General features: G+C 38.9%; 1 protein-coding gene across 2 annotated transcripts in view; it reads left to right on the top strand.

Annotated features, from left to right (window-relative positions):
- Nucleotides 1-2,399: 2,399 nt before the first annotated feature.
- Nucleotides 2,400-19,357, top strand: part of pla2r1 (phospholipase A2 receptor 1) — a 36,232-nt gene continuing 19,274 nt past the window's right edge. Inside the window, exons 1-17 of one of the 2 annotated variants that reach the window (XM_041794383.1) lie at nucleotides 2,400-2,743; nucleotides 5,562-5,942; nucleotides 6,042-6,215; nucleotides 6,539-6,703; nucleotides 7,108-7,221; nucleotides 9,380-9,529; nucleotides 9,809-10,003; nucleotides 10,086-10,249; nucleotides 11,109-11,219; nucleotides 13,131-13,243; nucleotides 13,341-13,510; nucleotides 13,648-13,856; nucleotides 14,639-14,784; nucleotides 17,084-17,168; nucleotides 17,254-17,389; nucleotides 17,773-17,808; nucleotides 19,148-19,308. In XM_041794383.1, the coding sequence (XP_041650317.1) occupies nucleotides 2,596-2,743; nucleotides 5,562-5,942; nucleotides 6,042-6,215; nucleotides 6,539-6,703; nucleotides 7,108-7,221; nucleotides 9,380-9,529; nucleotides 9,809-10,003; nucleotides 10,086-10,249; nucleotides 11,109-11,219; nucleotides 13,131-13,243; nucleotides 13,341-13,510; nucleotides 13,648-13,856; nucleotides 14,639-14,784; nucleotides 17,084-17,168; nucleotides 17,254-17,389; nucleotides 17,773-17,808; nucleotides 19,148-19,308 (2,658 nt within the window). In that variant the 5' untranslated portion in view covers nucleotides 2,400-2,595. Of the gene's footprint in view, nucleotides 2,744-5,561; nucleotides 5,943-6,041; nucleotides 6,216-6,538; nucleotides 6,704-7,107; nucleotides 7,222-9,379; nucleotides 9,530-9,808; nucleotides 10,004-10,085; nucleotides 10,250-11,108; nucleotides 11,220-13,130; nucleotides 13,244-13,340; nucleotides 13,511-13,647; nucleotides 13,857-14,638; nucleotides 14,785-17,083; nucleotides 17,169-17,253; nucleotides 17,390-17,772; nucleotides 17,809-19,147; nucleotides 19,309-19,357 lie in introns of those variants that run through there. The other variant, XM_041794392.1, reaches the window with a different exon arrangement.

Here is a 19,357-nt window from a genome sequence, read left to right as displayed (position 1 = left end):
TCCAAAAACTAATATATGAAATGACCAGAATCACCATGTTTGGATATCATTACACTTGGGTGTTTATAATAGCAAGGTAATCATTACTGTGCTAAAGTAATATTATGTGCACACTAAAGAGGCAGAGGGATGTGAGGATGCCATTGACTTACAATGTTGTAAAACCAAAATACAATCATTAAGCACAGAGGAAGTGTCAGCAACTTGAATAATTTTATTTTGAAATGATACTGCAAATAAACAACTTTTGATCATTTGAAATGTATTAAACTGGGATACCTCTAAACTTAAGGTTGACTCTAATATTATTTCAACTGGAATCCTTTACCTAGTCTGCCAAGTGAAGGACATAGCTAGGATTTATATGTTAAATATAACGTGCAGTATTTGCAGTGATGTAAAGAAATCCCATTACTACTACAGCAAAAATAACAAATCTTAGGTAGTCCAATGCTTTACCTGAGTATTAAAATCTTTAGCAAAAAATTAACTAGAAAAGCACTCGGGAGAGCGCAGACCTTCGCCATCAGGCCTATCTCCCAATAGTGAAGAATCCTTTGAAAAATATTCTGGATCCGTCCCCATGTGCCCCCCACCACAGCATTTGCTGATTACTTCCTCCCCAGTTGGATGGAAACATGGTGAGGTAAAGCATTGTCTTCGATACGGGCGGACTGTCGAGACAGAAGTGTTGCCTGCCGGTGCCAACAGATGCACTGACAGTCTTACCCATGGTCTCACCGGACGACTGGAAGTCATGGCAGAGGGTGAATATTCCTCTGTTCCTCCCAGTATTGTGAGTATTCTTGCTACACTTCGCTGTCTTTCTCTCTGTTATGCTCCGACTCGTCTCCTCGACCGGGCGTGCGTCTTTCAAACTCTATAAATTCCAAAACTTTGAATAGAAACACACTCAAAGTGCTGCTGAGATTGAAGTTACTTACTTAAGTTACTTACATTTCCTGGTGTAAAGTGGTAACAGCAGAGACCTCTGCCATTAGCCCTATCTCCCAATAGTAAAGAATCCTTAAAAAAATTCCTGGATCCAGACGGTGATCCAGATCACTCCCAAAACCGAATCAGTTCTTCCTTCTGCTATTTCTGACATTTCCTTAAAATTTCATCAAAATCAGCCCGGTACTTTTTGAGTTATGTTGCTAACAAACAAACTAACTAACTAACTAACTAACTAACTAACCCACCCAATCACATAACCTCCTTGGCGGAAGTAATTACACTTCCCCTATGCACTCTGCCTTTACTTCAAAGACAACTCATTTTAACTGAACTTTGCAAATTGACCTCAATTTGTATACATTCAAAGGTTTATGTATGAAAAAATCAGAACTGTATGAGGTTATAAACAACATATAAAGCAAAGTAAAGCAAAGTACACATTGATACATCAATAAATAGGCCTTTTAGGGCTGGGCGAAATCTCACATCACAATATTTTTTTTTGACAAAAGAAACATCTATAATGTCAAAGTGAAAACAGATTTCTAAAACGTAATTTTAATTAAATCAAGGGTATGTTATGTAAAATAAGTATATAGCCACCCCCTTCAAATCAGTATTTAGTAGATGCACCTTTGGCTACAATCACAGCATGGAGCCTGTGTGGATAAGTCTTAATCAGCCTTGAACATCTGGACAATGCAATTTTTTTCTGGATTGCTTGGAGTGTTCTTTTGTCTTCATGATGTAATGGTAGCCAGGAATACTGATTAACCAGTGACTGGACCTTCCAGACACAGGTGTCTTTATACTACAATCACTTGAAACATATTCACTGCACTCAGGTGATCCCCATTTCACTAATTGTGAGACTACTAGCACCAGTTGGCTGGACCTCTGTTGAATGAGGTAAGTCACTTGAAATGGGGTGAATATCTATGTGGTCTCTTAATTTTATCTTACATATTTTTGTGTTTCACTTGCAACAAATATGTGTTTTTGTAAACAAAGGGGTAAACTATATTGACCATGATTGATTTATAAAATCAATAAAAGGTCAGAACATCCTATGGTGTGAATTCTTTTATTCGCACTATATTGATGCTGCTTAAAAACTCGATTTTTTTCCCAGCCCTAAGTCTACCATCCAGTTTTTTGCTTTTTAATTGGCCGTTCTTAATGACTACATCAGCCTTTGGTAGCTGTAGCAAACGCTTGAGCAGACTACTTTTACTTGAGAAAATATTTTATTTTATGCATTTACAAGAAACTAAATGCCATTTTTCCGTCAACACTGTTCCCTTGTAAATTATTTATCTAATATTGTAATGAAATCAATATATCAGTCTATCTCTGTATTTATTTATCAGTTGGAGCCATTTTGTTCAGTCAAAATAAAGTTAGTGGCTCAGTCCCAGGGAAAACAGTCCTCCGCGGCAGGAATGCAGCTTCCAGCCCGGAGAGCAGCAGCTGCTCCTCCGTCAGACGTGACGTCGCTGCACCCCCGCTGAAAAACTTCACTCGGACCAAGTTTTCTATGAAGGGAAGAAACAGCGAGGAGCTCTAAACTACTCTCTGTGAACAGGAGCCTCGGAATGTGTGGACATTTGCACTTCGACATTGCATCCTGCCGTCGAAATGTTCATACAGTTGTTTCGTTTCGTCGACTCCGTGGCTGTTGTGGCGACTATTTGTGCAACTGTGTTGTTGGCGAAAAGCTGCTTGTGTGTCACCGAGGAAGACGATGAGTATGTCCTGGAGAAAGAGCAACTCGAAGAGTATTACAGTAAGTTCAGTTATCTGCCTGCAGCTGCAGCTCGGTGCTCCCTTTGTTTTAATGTGAATCCAAAATAGCCATCACAACATCTGCTGGAGGTGTTTTGTCTCCAAACACATTCATAATTACATAAGAGTCCTGCTCAGTGTGCTGGAGGGAAAGCAGTGTAAACTTCACAGCCTCTTTCAGCTGAGCCTACAGGCTGTGTTGTGAGTAAATTGATGGTGAATGAAGTCAATTTAGTTCCTAGTTTCACGAGTATCCACCTAAATGAGTTTAAGTCCCCTAGTGGCCTGTGGAGCACAGTTAGAGCAGCACTGCTGCAGATTGGCTCATTGTCAACAGTAGTTTTACTACCTGTGACACAGGACAACTCAGAGGATCTGCAACTTGTTATGATGAGGAGAAACATGTGCTGTCCTGGCTTTCTACCTACTAATCTAATTAATTATTGGATATAAACTCTCAAACATGAACTGTGAGTTGTGCAGATGCTATTAATCATGCAGCTCAGTGAACAAAGATATTAGCATGCACTAAATCCAGTGTTTTTAACAGTTTAAGAATATGCAGCTGTTCCTGTTCTTTATCAGATTGCAGGCTGTTTATTTAATTCACTTAAAGGTACATTATGCAGACTTTTTTGTTCTGAAATGATTAGAAATGGATTCAATCTAATATGTTTTAGTCAAGTACCTACATTGACTCGAATACTTCAGTCTAATAAGGGTCAACTTGTGCAGATTTTTCAGGGCCGGTGTCGATGCTGATTATGAGCAGAGCATGAGAGCAATAACCAATATTTCGAATCGATATGCATTTGTTATGAGAAACAAGATGTACTTAATATGACAAAGGTAAAATGTCATTTCAAAAATTGAGGAAAATCAACAACTTCGTGCTAGTTCTGTCAACATAAGAGACACTATAGAGCAACACTGTTGCAGCAGGAAACGGGAAGTGATGCAAGTCGGTGCCACCCAGGCCTCAGTGCTAATTGGCAGGTAGCTGTGTGACATCAGATAGTGTGGGCAGGACATTAGGTGAGACTGTAGAGAGTAAAAAACAAAGTCAGAGGGGATGACACCTTGAAATGCGTAGCCCACCTTTAAATTAACTATATATATATATATGAGCGCCAGCTAATTTGATAGATGAATTTAACCGTTTTAGCGATTCACCGCCCACATCCCTACAACCCACTGTCCTCCTCTGTGAATAAAGGCATAAAAGACTGAAAATAATCTTTAGTTATCTGCCCCTGTGCCCAGATAAGCTAACGTCATTTACAGAATCTTGCAGTATGTTTCCTAGTTTCTAACAGCTCACAAGATATTCTGCAGTACTTCTTTAAAAAGTTTCCAAAGCGTTCTGCTGCTCGGGCTTGAACTGTTGTCTATCTTGCTCAATACTGCCCTTATGATTAGCAAAGGTATTGCAACATTAGGTTTTTGTGTCTATAAGCTTCCAGGGAATGTGCAGAAACATGAACGAAATGAACCTGGTCTAGAGTTTGGAGAAGAGATTCAGTCTGTACGTACATTAAATGTAGAGTGTTAGTGAGTCCTTACCCCCACCCAGCATCGACATCTTGGCTGTCGACTCTTACTATCCAGATCCAACCAGTTTGTTGTACACATTAGCCTCACATAAACCTCATACACACAGTATGAAACTGGATTTATTACTTGTAATGTGAGAATATTATTGTTATGATATAGTTCCCTCCTTGTGTAAACACACAGAGGAAGGATATTTGTTAACTTTAGATACACCCCTACATATGTACAGTTTGGGTTACACAGACCTCTATAAAGTTCATCTCAGCCTAAATGTGCAGCACCGTTTTTAAACAACCATTCTAGTAGCTGAAATTCAACACTGACAATGAGAACATTTGGTTCAGATCTCTTTGTTTTCTATAGTGACATAAGGATTGAGAGAATTCCTCTGACCATTTTCATCAGTTTCATACATAAACAGTACATTCAGAGTATACATCCTCTGTTTGGTAAGAGGATCCAGTTACAGTAAACTGAGGTTCTCCCCAGGCCTTTATGTACATTGGATGCTGCTCCATTCATTGAAGAAATACTGAATCCAAACAAATTCATTCATCTTTCCCTTTTGATGTCACCCTTTAACACCATTTTTTTTTTTTTTACTTTCGCCTCCAACAAGTTTCTCAGCTGTTAGTTTTTTCCTGCTTCTCTCCTGCTTTTTCTTCTTCTGTGTACACAAAGGTGCATGTAAAAAGAGTTATAATATAATGAAAAGGTTCATTTTTTTCCCTGTCAAGAGGTGAAACTTTCTTATATTATAGATTCAGCTCACACAACGTGAAACATTTCAAGGCTTTTATTGTTTAAATGTTGATGATTATGCCTGAAAGCTCACAGAAGCTAATGGTGGGGTTATTAGTAAGTCTGTTTGTAACTCCAACCAGATATTTGAACAAATAAGAACAAATTAATATTTCTCTCAAAAACCAACTCCTTCTTTATTTTCACCTGGTATTAGTGTTGTAGTGCAATCAAAAGTGGGCAAAGCCAGATCATCATTGTGATTTATCATGGTAACTACACTCCATGAAAACATGGCTTCATTAGCCTTTATGAAATATTAAACAATAATAGCAAACTGCGGTATTACTGGCAGACCAGAGAGACAGAGAGCTGCTCTTATCAGCGGTAGAGTGAAGGGGCTACTCCAAAGTAAAATGATTGACTTATGATATGAGGTATTGTTTAATTAATAAATAAAGTAGAACAAACCACAGTCCACATGTAAAAACTAACTACCCCTTTGTTCTCCCATCTCTTTCTAGAAAAGGGTCTGTTCATCCTTCAGAGTGAGCCACAACTTCGCTGCATCAAAGCAGGCCGCTCTTATCTGGTGGTGGAGGACTGCGAGCGGCCCACGCGCAGCATGCTGTGGAAGTGGGTCTCCCAACATCGCCTCTTCAATCTGGGCACCAGCATGTGCCTGGGCCTCAACATTTCAGACAGTACGCAGCCTCTCAGCATGTTCGAGTGTGACCTCAGCCTCCCCGTGCTGTGGTGGCGCTGCGCCGGACACGCTTTGAAAGGAGCATTAAATTGGAAGTTGTCTGTGACGGGACGTTCGGTGGTTGTAACCAAAAATTCATATCATCTCTTTAAAAGGTATGGCACTCCCAAAGAGGGGCCCTGCTCACGTCCATATGAAGGTAAAATGACCTGCATGTCATCTAAACACCTCTTAAATGACATTAAACCCAGGCTTTGTTGCCCATTTTAAAAAAAAAACTGTTTTGTTTTATTTTTAGAAATCCACACTTTATTGGGAAATGCACATGGCATGCCTTGTGCTTTGCCCTTTAAATACAACAACAAATGGTACTATGAGTGCACGACTGAGGGGCGTGAAGACCATCTTCCATGGTGCTCTACAACCACTCGCTACGATGAGGCAGAGAGATGGGGCTTCTGTCCTGTGCAAGGTAAACTTAATACAAGGCATATGGAAGTGAGAATCAAATTTAAGTAAATGCACTGAGATCTTTAGAAAACAAATAAAACTCTGTTGTGATTGAGTTACATAAAGAGGAAGCAAAGAGAGCTAGGGTTTTACTTGTCTTCATCTGTTTACAAGAAAATCCAGCTCTTTTCTACATATTTTTGTAGGGATGTTTATGAGTTGATAAGATTTTTTGGGCTTAACCTCTATGAAATCATAGTTCAAATTCCTTCCAACACTTGAAGATGTTTATTTTATTATTTAACAAATTCCTACTGTCAGTTTAATTCATGGCTTTGTGCACAGATTTCAGTTGCGAGCGATTCTGGGAGTCAAACCAGGAGCTGCGGGCATGCTACCAGTTCAACCTGTACACCATCCTCACCTGGAGCCAGGCTCTGTCCACCTGCCAGGCTCAGGGGGGAAATCTGCTCAGTGTTACCAGCCTGGCCGAGCAAAGGTACATCAGAGGTATGCATCAGGTAGAAAGCACACACAGGGACTGAAAAGCTGCAGAATTATGTGTGAGACATACTGAGAATTTTTCTCATCCAGAGAAAGTACAGAGGAACTGTTATTTTGTTGTATATATTTATGGGACCAGATATGATAATGATGCAAATATGATAAGATACGGTACACTTTATTGTTTATTGGGGAAATTTGTCTCAGACTCCAGTGCTGCACATATTTAACTGTCTCTAGGATATATTGTCCTATCGCTCTGTTTTATAAAGCCACTTTGTTATCCTATTTATATTCTTTCTATTATTACTAGTATTACTATACTTATTATTTACCAGTAACCTATTTTCATGTAAAGGCAGTAAATTTTGTTTTTGACACATTCTTGTATCTGTCTCTTGCGGGCTCAGATCGACTGGCTGGTGTTGGAGCAATGGTGTGGATTGGACTGAACCATCTGAAAGGTGGCCGGGGATGGCAGTGGTCTGATGGAGCCCCTCTCTCATTGGTTAATTTCACCACAGGTACATATTTTTATTGGGCCAATCATCTTTTTTAGGAGATTTTTTGACTTGGAGCTACTTTTTAAGAATGATGTTTAATTTCATTTTTTTGTCAGGACTGTTTCTTAAGAAATAGCAGTTTTGTTAGTGCTCATTGAAGACTCAGTCAGCTTGCTGCTGCTAAATACAACCTATGTATTGAGATATGAAATTAGATATTGAAAAACTTGACATTAAACTTTTAATTTGTATTTTATCTTAAAGTTTAAGTATTTAAAACTTTTAGCAGAGCCTGTATCCCACAGGCAAAGATAAAATGTGAAATTTCATCTCATAAAATACTTAAATCAGTGAAAGAAGAAGGTTATCCGAAGTTGTTTTATCCTTTGTGATTCTAATAAAAGGAAATCCTACATGTGAATCCTTTTAATCATATGTAAGTAATTTAACAGTATATCCAGAACAAATCTGTACAAAATTAGTAAAATTGTGGAAAATTTTTGGATACAGCAGTGTTTCTTTGCAATTTACGTATTTATTTATATATAAATTAGATATTTCATTACATAAAAGATTGTTGTATATCAAATAAAGGAACATATAAAATAAAGACATCTTTAACTTAATAAAAAGCTTTATAAACATGTTTTGATGGCCCATATCACACATTTAAATATTTCTGTTTCTTTGAGATTGAGGGCCCTAAGCATTTTTGTCTGTTTTGTCAAGCTACAATGCAGAACTTTTAGGCATGTTAAGGCTAAAAATCAGAGCTGATGTAAGGCCTAGATTTGGCGACTAAGTCTAAGGGCACTATCAGGCTGGAAGGAGGACAGACGCAACCTTGATGGTGCTCTAGGTGTCCTTGCATACATGAGAAAATAATCTGTTGGAAAAATAACAAAGTCCACACCTTTAGGGTGGAGTAAAGGGTGGATGTGGCAAATAAGCATGACCTGAGGCAGCCTTTCTCAACAGGGGTGCTGTGGCACCCATGGGTGCCTACAGATTCCTGTACATATAACCAGTAGTTAATATGAATATGCAAATCATCAGCTATCCCTGCAAAAATAATCAAAATCACCTCATATTCTCCTGAAACACATCAATATTGGGGTTGGGCAGGGTTTTTTTTCTTCGGCAGGTGTTTTTAGGGTGAGAAACGCATTCAAGTGTTTTTTTACAGTCAATAGGACCACAACAAATTTCATCCAAGGCATTTAAATTGTTGTATGAGATTGTTTTGGAGATTAATCATATAAATTCCTTACTTCATAAATCCATCAGCAGTCATAGGTATATGAAATGTTCTTTTTTATCACTTTTGGACAGGGATGACTTAAGATTTTTCAAAATATTTAAGGTTGCCTTGACAGAAAAAAAGGTTAAGAAACACTGGCTCAGGGTAATGGTGAATAGTAGGGTTGTCATGAGCCCCTGGTCATGCTGTGGATGTCCCAAAGGCTCAAAAACCACCAGCAGTCTCCCAATGTATCATCAGGGGTGAAAAGGCCAGGAGAAAGGAGTTGCCATCAAGCTTGACCTTGACTGCAAAGGGACACATGTTTGTCGACATGTGTCCAGCTTGACTCTGGCTGCCCTCCCAACCCCCCAGCCCTGGATTATGGCACATTTGGCCCAGTGTTGAATCCTAAGCCCCCAACATGCCTAAAACTTGTGCACATGACTGTACATCAGTGCAAACTCAGTTTGAGGAAAAAGGAAGGATGAAACATATTGATGCTGCAATATTTTTGTTAAATAATGGGATGAAAATATATACTGTTATCAGAAATTTGGTTGATAACACAACTGTAACAAATAATGACAGTTTGTTATGTAAGTGAACGGAGCCTAAATAATAAGGAATTGAACTTGGCATACAAAATAATAATAACAATAGTTATATTTATATAGCGCCTTTCAAAACAGATTAACATAGTGCTTTACATCATAAAAACAGACATGTAATTAAATAAACCAAGACAGAAGTACAGCAGCAGGACAAAATAAAAACAATCAATCAGGAATATACAGGTTAAAACTCAACAAAATAAGATATAGACTAATAGATAAAATAAGTTTAAACTAACTTACAACCAGTTAGACCCAACATAAACAATGGTAACAAGAAAAAAAAAAAACCTGTGAAATGTTCCTGTTGTTGTGTTTTCCTCAGCGCTCCCTGCCAGCCCGCTTAAGGACAACAAACAGTGTGGAGTTTACAACTCGGCCTACGAGGGTCACTGGCAGAGCCTGACCTGTGAGTCTGCTCTTCCTTACATCTGTAAGAAGACGCCCAACGACACCCACAGAGCTGAGCCATTAGGTAAAAACTTCCAAGATGCAGACACAATATTACACCTGAAAGCTGCCTGCTTCTCTGCATGTCCAGAGGTGTCTGCAGGGAGAAATTATGAGTCACTGTAGCTTATTTAGCTCTTGTAGCTCTTGGCCTGAACATCTGCAGCACACCTGGAGAGTGAACTTTTGACCCTCCTCTCCATTTCTCTGTCGGCAGCCGGACCAAAACAAAGTCTGCTGTGAAAGCGTGTTCATAAAAGTGTGCTTCTCATCCTTCCTCCTCTGATTCTTCCTCCTCTCACAGAGAACTGGCAGTATGTTCATACAGAGTGTGCTGACGGCTGGTGGCCTCATAATGGTTTCTGCTACCAGCTGCGGACAGACATGGAAGCAGGGAGCTGGGAGGAGTCGGCTCGGGCCTGTGGCTCTCAGGAGGCAAACCTCACCAGCATCCGATCCTTGTCTGAGCTGGAGATGCTGCTAAACCTCCTCGCTAACTGTAAGGATTGATAAGACGTACAGAAGTGAATGATGTTCTGTTGGTTTCGATGCTCTTTAAATATTTGCTGTCTAAATGCCAGATTCTGGGGAGAGTACAGAAGTATGGATCGGTCTTTGGAAACAGGCATTGTCACCGACTGTAGAGTGGTCTGATGGCTCTCCAGTTACTCTCACTTTCTGGCACCAGTATCACCCCCCTCACAACCTGTCAGATGCAACACTCTGTGTGAAAGCTGATAAAAAGGTGGGCAACCCTGTTTCACTGATGCTGCAATCAATTATTTTTTTTTTTTTCTCTCATTAATCTACAATCAATACCCCAGTATGCACAGTATATCATAGATGAATATGTACATGTCCTATTATTTTCCTGATTCCAAAATTGTTTGGTTGAGTTACACATCACTGTGTAGTAGAGAATTTAATCTCAGATTGTAGTCTCAGATGCAACAGTGGTCCTTTATACTGCTTGCATGCATGTCCTTAAATGACCTGGATTTCATTCACTTTTACCTCCAAGTACTCTTGCAAATCTTCTCAAACAGGGAACCTTATAAAACATTGGATAAAATTGGGTTTCTATTCTGATTTAAGTTAAGTAGTATTCACACATGTACAAACTATGAAGAGCACCCTTAATGTTTTAGGGTGAAATGTGCAAATGAAAGGTGACCATTCTCCCTGACTTGACCTGAAGTTTCCTGCCAGTCCCCTACTAAAATGTCTGTTTGTCATCAGTGGTGACCTTATGTGTGAATACAGCAGGAAACATTCAGAAAAGTTGCACCCCCTGACTACGATAGCCCCCAACTGTGAGCTGCATGCATACATCACTAAGCAACTCAGAAAGGTTTCAGGGAGGCGTGCTTGACATTTTCAGGAGTGCATATGTGAAAATGGCCTTGGAGACCTTCACAGGAAAAAGTTTGAGAGTCATGACAATGGAAATAAAATTACTGTCTTTGACAAAACAATAAAAACCATAAGATTGCCAAACCATTTTCAGCTAGTCAGTTAATCAGTTCTGCTACATCTAATCTCTTTAAAATGTCCGCACACGTTCATTATATGCTGTCTTTGTAAAATGTTGATGTCTCTCACAGGAAGGAACCTGGCTTTTAGCTTCATGTGATGAACGGTTGCCTGCTGTATGCCGAAGAAAAAGCCAGAATCCAATTCTCCATCCTGGATCCTGGGATGAGGGTTGTCCTGAAGTAAGAACATGAACACAAAAACATTAAGGCCAAAATGAACTCAATGGCTGAAGTGTCTCTGAGACGGACAAGGATATTTTGCTTTAATTGTAGGTTAAGTTTTGTCCTTAGCAGTGAAATGGAATCAAAACCACAACATGATTACACTTCACCATTTAGAATTCATCATTTCTTAAAAAGCCAAATGCTATGAAAAAGAGTCCGATTTATTGGCTGTGATGAGACTGCTTCTAAGAAAACTTTTTTGTATGAGGTTTAGGTGACATATTTCGAAAATTGCCAGGCAAATAATGTGCTGTGCAGTGTTACAATAGCTCCATACAGACCAGGGCATGCACCAGGCAGAGACACGCGGGCTGCAGTTCAGAGAGAGTTACCCCTTCAGAAGCACAATGAGCTGATTCACTCGAATGCTGACGTATTGTCTGGGATTCATGTTGCTCCTTGACTCTGTTTACAAGAATATCAGACTCCTGAGTCATTGGGCTTCTCCATCCATGCCCAGGATCATGAGGCCAAAGAATGGCCCTGAAGGCGTGAGGCCAGTGGACATGGCAAAACCTGTCTCTCGTGATTCTCGCCAGGGTTTTAGCAAACAGAATTTTATTTTCAGTCTGCTGAGTCACCTTTGTTTCCTCAGTGTCTGTGTTTGACTATCAAACAATACAGGAGGAGATGCGGTTTTTTCCAGATGCCCTCTTTATGAGGTAAGCTTTAGCCTTGTTATGTGTCAGTGCAGGCCTCTGGACTCCGGTATAGGGATGGTGGGGGGGTAGGTAGGATACATAGTGGAAGGAGGGGGAGGCAGATTGACACCACTTGTCAAAACAAAGCCACAACAGAATCAGACATGCATACACAGTTCATATTACTGCACATATAAACTTTTAAACTACAAAGAGTAACCTTTGTAAGCTGAAAAGTTCCAACAGTATCTCCAATATGATACTGAAATTCAAAACAAAGAGAGAAGAAAAAAAAATTTAAAGAAAGTCTACCTTAAAAACCATATTGACAGACCTGGGCAGCGTTACTTTTAAACGTTACTAGTAACTTTATGAAATGACTGCCAAAATATTATTTTTTACACTTTTTGATACCATGAGTATTAAAATGATATGTATTATTTATTTTAATGATTAAAGGAAAAACTACAAAATGGACTACAGGTGTCAGACAACCCACTTGTGTGCGGTCCATTTCCACAATGTGTTCCCGTTTGGTTCAGTACACTTGGCCATGGTTTAGCACAGTAAGCCCTGATCTTACCTGTTTTTGCTCAGCTGATGTCCGTCTAGCATTGCCCATTGTCACTGTCTCTTTTGAGAGATCCACGTCAGTTCAGTAGAGCTGGTTGTTTGGCTCCCAGTTGGCTCTTCATTTGATAACAGCTTGGCTCTTAAAGGGGACATAGTTTACCTTTTTAAGACAAGTTTATATTGGTCTCAGAGGTACCCAAAACATGCCTGTGAAGTTTGTATCTGAAAAAAGACTCCAGTATTTGATTTTTGCATGTCAGCTGGTAGTTGAGAGGAGGATCAGGAGAAGAGGGCAGAACTTTCTTCCAAGTGGGAAGGGCCACCTGAACCTGGGGAGGTGCTAACTCCCCACATGACATCATGAGGGGAAAATCTAAGAACAGCTTGTTTTAGCACACATTTTCTGAAAGGTGTGTGGGGGGGTACTTGTGGGGATTACGGACAGGCCAGTGGGCACATATTTTTGTGAGTAAAACCTGAAAAGGGGATTTTTTGCATAATGTGTCCCCTTTAAATGTGGATTAAATAACAACAAAGTGTGTCAAACTCTTGCATGACTGAACTTTGTTTAATGGAGTTTTTGTGCATCATGGTAAAAATACACCTGAAATAATAAAAGGTTGGGTTTGTTTTTTTGTCATTGACACTGCAGGGTTGGAAGCGACACGGTCACTCCTGCTACACAGTTACGAGTCATGAACAGAGCTTTGACGATGCATTGATGGAGTATTACTGCCAAGCCCCTCTACTTACAATAGAGAACAGGTGGTTTATTAAAATAAGTTGTGTTGACTTGTTTACGAGAAATAAACTTTCTTTGTTGCATGTGTGAGTACCTTACCTCTTCCTTCTTCTTTGGCAGATTTGAGCAGGCATTTGTAAACAGTCTGCTGGATGCAAACGGTGCAGACAGCAGCAAGTACTACTGGATCAGAATGGTGGACCTGCATGAGGATAAAGAGTATGGATGGCTTCCTCACAACAACACTCATATTCCTGTCACCTTCACTAATTGGAACAAACACCAACCAGGTAAAAAGGTGTTAGAAATTATTTGTTGTATAATGATAAATCATTTAACTTTGACCATGAATGGTAAGGGATTTGATTCTGAATCACCTTCTCCATCCTCCATCTCACCTTCTTCATCTTCTCTTCCCTCACCGTAGTCAGTTCTGAAGGCTGTGTTGCAATGTCAGGTGGCCCTGCTTTGGGTCAGTGGGAGGTGAAAGACTGCAAAACCCAGAAGGCCTTCTCAGTCTGCAAGCAAAACATCAACAATTACCAGAGTGTGACACTGCCAGAGCACCACATCGATGCCTTCGCCCCCTGTCCTCCAGGATGGGAATCACACTCTGGGCTGTATGACTGTTTTAAGGTAGGATCATGCTTATTGTATCTCTCTCTCTCTCTGGTCCTCTCTTTCTCCTCTTGTTTTTCAACTTCTTCCTCTCTTCTCTTCCTGTCTTTACTCTAGCTGCATCACTTTTTACAAGAAGTCTACAAAGGTCAAACATTAACCAAGTGAACATTAGTGAAAAACACTACAGTGTGCTCGATTCTGCAAGTACCACCACACCATTACTTATTGGTTATTATTTTAAACAGGTGATGCAACGGAGTGGAAATAGCAACCTTGTCAAAACTTTTAAGTAGAATCAGATTCAAAATTGGCATTAATTTTCCAAAAATGCTAAAATATTGTAGATTTGCAAGTAGTGACATTCTGTTGTTATTCATGTTTAACCCAATGTCCCAACTTTTTAGGAAATGGGATTGTATTTTCTCAATTTAGTGATAAAATGTTATGTTTTCCCACTAAAAATGTCATAAAATTGAAAGGATTCTGAGACAGGAGACCAAATGCCATTCTCACATCTTAAGGTGTTTTTTTTTCCGAAACATTTGACATTTAAACTGGTTGACAATCAGAATAAAATCTACTGTCATAAAAGTAGATCGATCACATTTCAGGAGGCTATGGTTAAAGGATTTGCCATTTTTATTCCCATAATTTAATCATTTAAAAATAAGATAACGATTCATCAGGTATGAAATTGTTTGCAGTCTCCATGTGGATTGTGAAGAATATGCCAGTCAACACTGTATTTGTGGTAATTCATCCTGTCTCTCTCGGCTTACACAGTGTGTTTTCTTCAGGTTTTCCATGATGAGAAAGTCCTGATGAAGCGTTCCTGGGTGGAGGCAGACTTCTTTTGCCAAGCCCTCGGGGCTCAGCTTGCCAGTTTCTACCACTATGAGGAGCAGGTGTTTGTCAAGCAGCTCCTCAGCACCATGTTTGAAGGGTTGGTACTGCCCTCTGGGCCTCATCAGTGCAGGAATGTGATGAGAACTGATGAATGTGTGCAGAGAGCAGCATGAGCATGTTTAATTATTGGACTGTGAACATGAGATGAGGTTTGGGATTATTTTCTAATCTCTCTACAGGGAATAACAACATTCATCCTAAAAAGAAGAACACGCTTTAAAAAGTCAGCACTTTTTTTTTTTTTGCTTCAGTATGTACTAAATCAGATTGTCAGGTGTTTTTATCATCAGCCCACATCCTCTGTTAAATTGATTTATGATGTATACTGAAGTATTTCTTCAGACATTTTACTCTTAAACACAAGATCTGTAGCAATGTGACTCAATGAAGGGATGTTAAGAACATACTTTTTATGTCTGCTCAGTCTGAAAGATTTTTTTCAATGAGAATTTATTTCAAGCTCCCATGTGGAGTTTTAGTTGGTTTTGAAACAGACTGAAATGAACAGTGATGCCTCTGCACAACCAAAAAAGTAAGTGAAACCATCAGAGAGAAGATGAATAAATTCTGTGTTGTACTTGTGAATGAGTGGAACAGCTGCACAGAGTAAGAGTCAGACAGGGTGATTTACAGCTCTATGAATAAACAGTCATTCACTTTCTTATATTTTCCATGTAAATATTTTATGATTGGGTCTATGACATGTCAGGCTTCACCTTACATTTGCACCTGACATTTGCAGCTAGAATTGAATTAAAAAAGGTAAATACTTTGACACATTTGTTAATTTTGTTCTAGATTGAAAGTAGAGACATATTTTAGAATAAAATGAAGGATTTTAAGGTGAAATGCAGTTTAGCACTTTCATATTAGTTGTACCACCTGACAGTAGAAGTTTTCTCTCTCACCTAAGCAAAATAGTACTCAATCAATTTTTTAAAAATGTATGATACCTCCTTTACTTTATAAGAAGTAAAGTAAATATACTTATAGGTTTAGATAATGTCATTTATTTTGTATAGGGACACTTTTTGCAATTGTGCCACCTGACATTTGCAACTAATTTCAAATAAACAGGCAAATAAGACACATGTTGCTTCTTTTGCGCTTGTTAGAAAGAGGACAGCTATATTTCTAAAATGAAATCAAGACTTTTATTGTAAAATAAATTTTTTAGCAGTTTAACATAGATCGTATCACCTGACAGTCAAAGAGTAGTGGCCCTTCTATGACTTAAAATAAATGTTTTTATCTTTTAATTTAAAAAAAAAAAATTTTATCACTTTATTTCAAAATAAAAGTCCCACGTCTACGGTTAAGTCACCTTGACATTTGAGAATTTGCTAATAAAGTGACAAAAGTTTTTTAATGATCTTACTAGTTTTAAATGAAAAAATTATTAATATTTGTTTATTTCAAAGATTTCAACCATAACATCATGTCAAAGTGTTGTAATTCAGATTTCTCACAATTAAAATGCCATTTTTGATAGTGTCAATAATTTGTTCATTTACTCAGACAGTCATGCCACCTGACACTTTGAGGGTTCGAGATGCCAAAATATGAAATTGATTATAGAATTCAAATTTAGCAAAAACGTATTCAAACTAAGTATGTTTCATAGATCAAATTATTGTAGGCTATGAACTGATTCATTTCTTAAAGGATATAATAGATTCAGACACAAAAGTATGCACCTCACATCATTGTCCTAATTACACATTTCACTTATTTTAGATTGAATGAGCCTCACACTCAGCTCTCTTGACATTGTTTCAGAAGTTGGCAACAATCTTGAGCCATTCCTGTTCATTATATCAAACACCTAAATCTCTTTCCCAGGTAAGCCTTAGGGCTTGGCCATCTCTATCCCCTCCATTTTTCATCAGCATCCTTTGATTACTTTTTCACAAGTCCTTGTAAACATGAAACACTTCAGTATCAAATAAACACATTTACCATTTTGGAGACTTGAAATGAGATCCTGACTCTGTATGTTATATTTCTACCGTACAGTATTTCTATTTTTAAAACCTGATAAATGTGTTTACATTTGTGCAGGTGACAACTTGGAACTTTAAGTTACTTTAATGACAGACAGCAAAAGTTGTAACACCTGCTTATTGGGTCAGCATTTATGCAGACTGGCTGATGGAGGGTTTAAAAATGCATTCACATTCTGGGGTTTTGGATGGTACTAAATGTGGTGGACCCTCCACAAGAGCAAGCAAATGAAGTGTGAGTGTTGAGAGAGCATAGAGGGAGCAGTTTCTAAGTGTAAATGTTATGAAGTTAAATTGCACTGAAGAAATTCCCTGTCTTTGTTTCTTTTGTAGAACTGAGGCTCGCTGGTTCTGGATGGGTCTAAATAAGAGAGACCCTGAGGATCCTGGAGCCTGGGAGTGGTCAGATAGTACCCCTGTAGGTATATGGAGACATTCACATACCTCATTGAAGTAGAAGATGATGTGGAGCGAGACCTTAATATTTATGTGTATTTTTGGAGGTGATGACGTCGTTCATAGAGGATAAAAACGAGGAGGATGACAGGAGGGACTGTGCCGTGTACAGTGACCTCACCAACACTCTTATGCCGCAGCCCTGCGACGCCAAACACGAGTGGATCTGCAAGCTAGCCAGAGGTTAACTTACTCACTAAGGCTGGGCGATATGTTAATGAAATACTATCTCCATATTTTTTTATGAAAAAAAATAACTTATCCAATAGTGGGAGTCTGGGACTTCATTTTTTGTTGCTCTGATACCAAACAGGTATCAATAGCTAATGATTTTAACTTATGAAATAAAAGCTTCTAAATGACATGAAACAGTTTCATATTTAGTCCAAACATGTTGATGTAGACTATCTTGTTGTCAATAAGCATATTACTGGTAGTGGTTCTTACTGTAAACAGTGTTTTTTTATATCTTAATATGTTGCCCAGCCCTAACACTCACATTCCCACTCTCCACAAGGATACATCAGCTCTTTTTGTCAGTAACAAAAGTCTGATTTATGTTGCAGGTTATGAGCTGATAAAACCCTACTGGTACACTGAGCGTGAGTAGCATTTTATTTATACATTTTATTTATTATTTATTAAAGCATGCTATGATAGATCATTTTAATGTCTCTGCTTTAACAGAGTTAAAAGCAAACCAGGAAAATTGTTGCTGAGATGGGTGAAACAATACCAAAAACTGACTGTATTTAGAAAGGCTTTGTTTGTAATGATAGCATTGTTTCTATGCATTTAGCAGGGTATTTTTTTTATCTTGTTTTAAGATCTTTAAGCTTTGCTTATTCAGAGTGTTTTGATGCTAAACAAACAGCATAGTTTTTTTTGCCAAAATGTGCTTGTTTTTGGGAAACTAGAGCTCAGTAGATTGCTTGAAATTAGTCTTTATTCTTAGTTTGAGAACTCTTTTGATTTAATTTGATCAATTGAAGCAGTATCATGAAACCCATCCATCCATTTTCTATACCGCTTATCCCGTTGGGGGTCGTGGAGGTGCTCTAGCCTATCCCAGCTGCCACTGGGCAAGAGGCAGGGTACACCCTGGACTGATGACCAGTCAATCACAGGGCTGGCATAGAGACACAGACATGCTCACACTCACACCTGCGGCCAATTTAGAGTCACCAGTTAACCTGATGAGCATGTTTTTGGTGGTGGGAGGAAGCGGGGGTACACAGAGAGAACCCACCCATGGGTCCTGACCGGGAAGTGAACCAGGGACCTTCTTGCTGTGAGGCAACAGCGCTAACCCCTGTGCCGCCGTGCATCCCCAGCATCATGAAACTTTTGTATTAAATTTTACAGGGCATTTTTTGCAGCATTTACTCCATGAAGCCTTTTGTACAATTTGGTATTTTATGTCTTTTTCTTTTGAAACAATCCAAGTACAGATCCTTTAATGAACTCAAGTAATAACAGCCTTCCCTTTTTGGAGTTTTTTTCCCAAGCTAAACTTGGGCTTTTGTAAATAATACTGTTTTTAACTTGTAACATAGCAGTGTTTTAAGCTTAAAACAAACTAGTGCTACAGATGAGGTGGTTCTTGCTTTCTTTTTTTCTCTCTTTTTTTTAAGATTGAAATACCAACCACCCATCTTTACCAGCCAGGTTTCGATTATGTTTACTCTGACCCCTGCAACTGTTCTTACATCTAACTTTATTCTGCTGCAGATTAGCCATGTAGTCATGAAATAAAACAGTAGTAAAGACTCTTGGTAGAAAGTGTGCTATCTGTGCTTTCTTAAGTACTTTGTTACAGTTCTACAGGTTTATAAATTATAATGTCTGTGTATCCATTAATAATCACCTTAGATTTATTAAAAATGTAATAATAATAAATGTGTGTAAGGTTTTATTATTGTCCCTCCTACTTCCCCGTAGAGAGTGAGCCCTGGGTGTTTTACCGTGGAGCTGAGTACCTGCTGGCAAAGCAGCCCTTCGACTGGGATGCCGTCTCTCTGGCCTGTCAGATGATGGGAGCACACCTTCTGTCCATTCACTCCAGAGAGGAGCTGCGCTTCATCAAAGAGCGCCTGAAGCGGGTCTGTTACCCCCTACATTATTCAACATTATATACACTAATCATTTCTT

This window comes from Cheilinus undulatus, linkage group 1, assembly GCF_018320785.1.
Source record: "Cheilinus undulatus linkage group 1, ASM1832078v1, whole genome shotgun sequence".
In the NCBI taxonomy this organism is placed as follows: domain Eukaryota; kingdom Metazoa; phylum Chordata; class Actinopteri; order Labriformes; family Labridae; genus Cheilinus; species Cheilinus undulatus.
The sequence above is the reverse complement of the archived record's forward strand: the minus strand, read 5'-3'. Positions and strand labels throughout refer to the sequence as shown.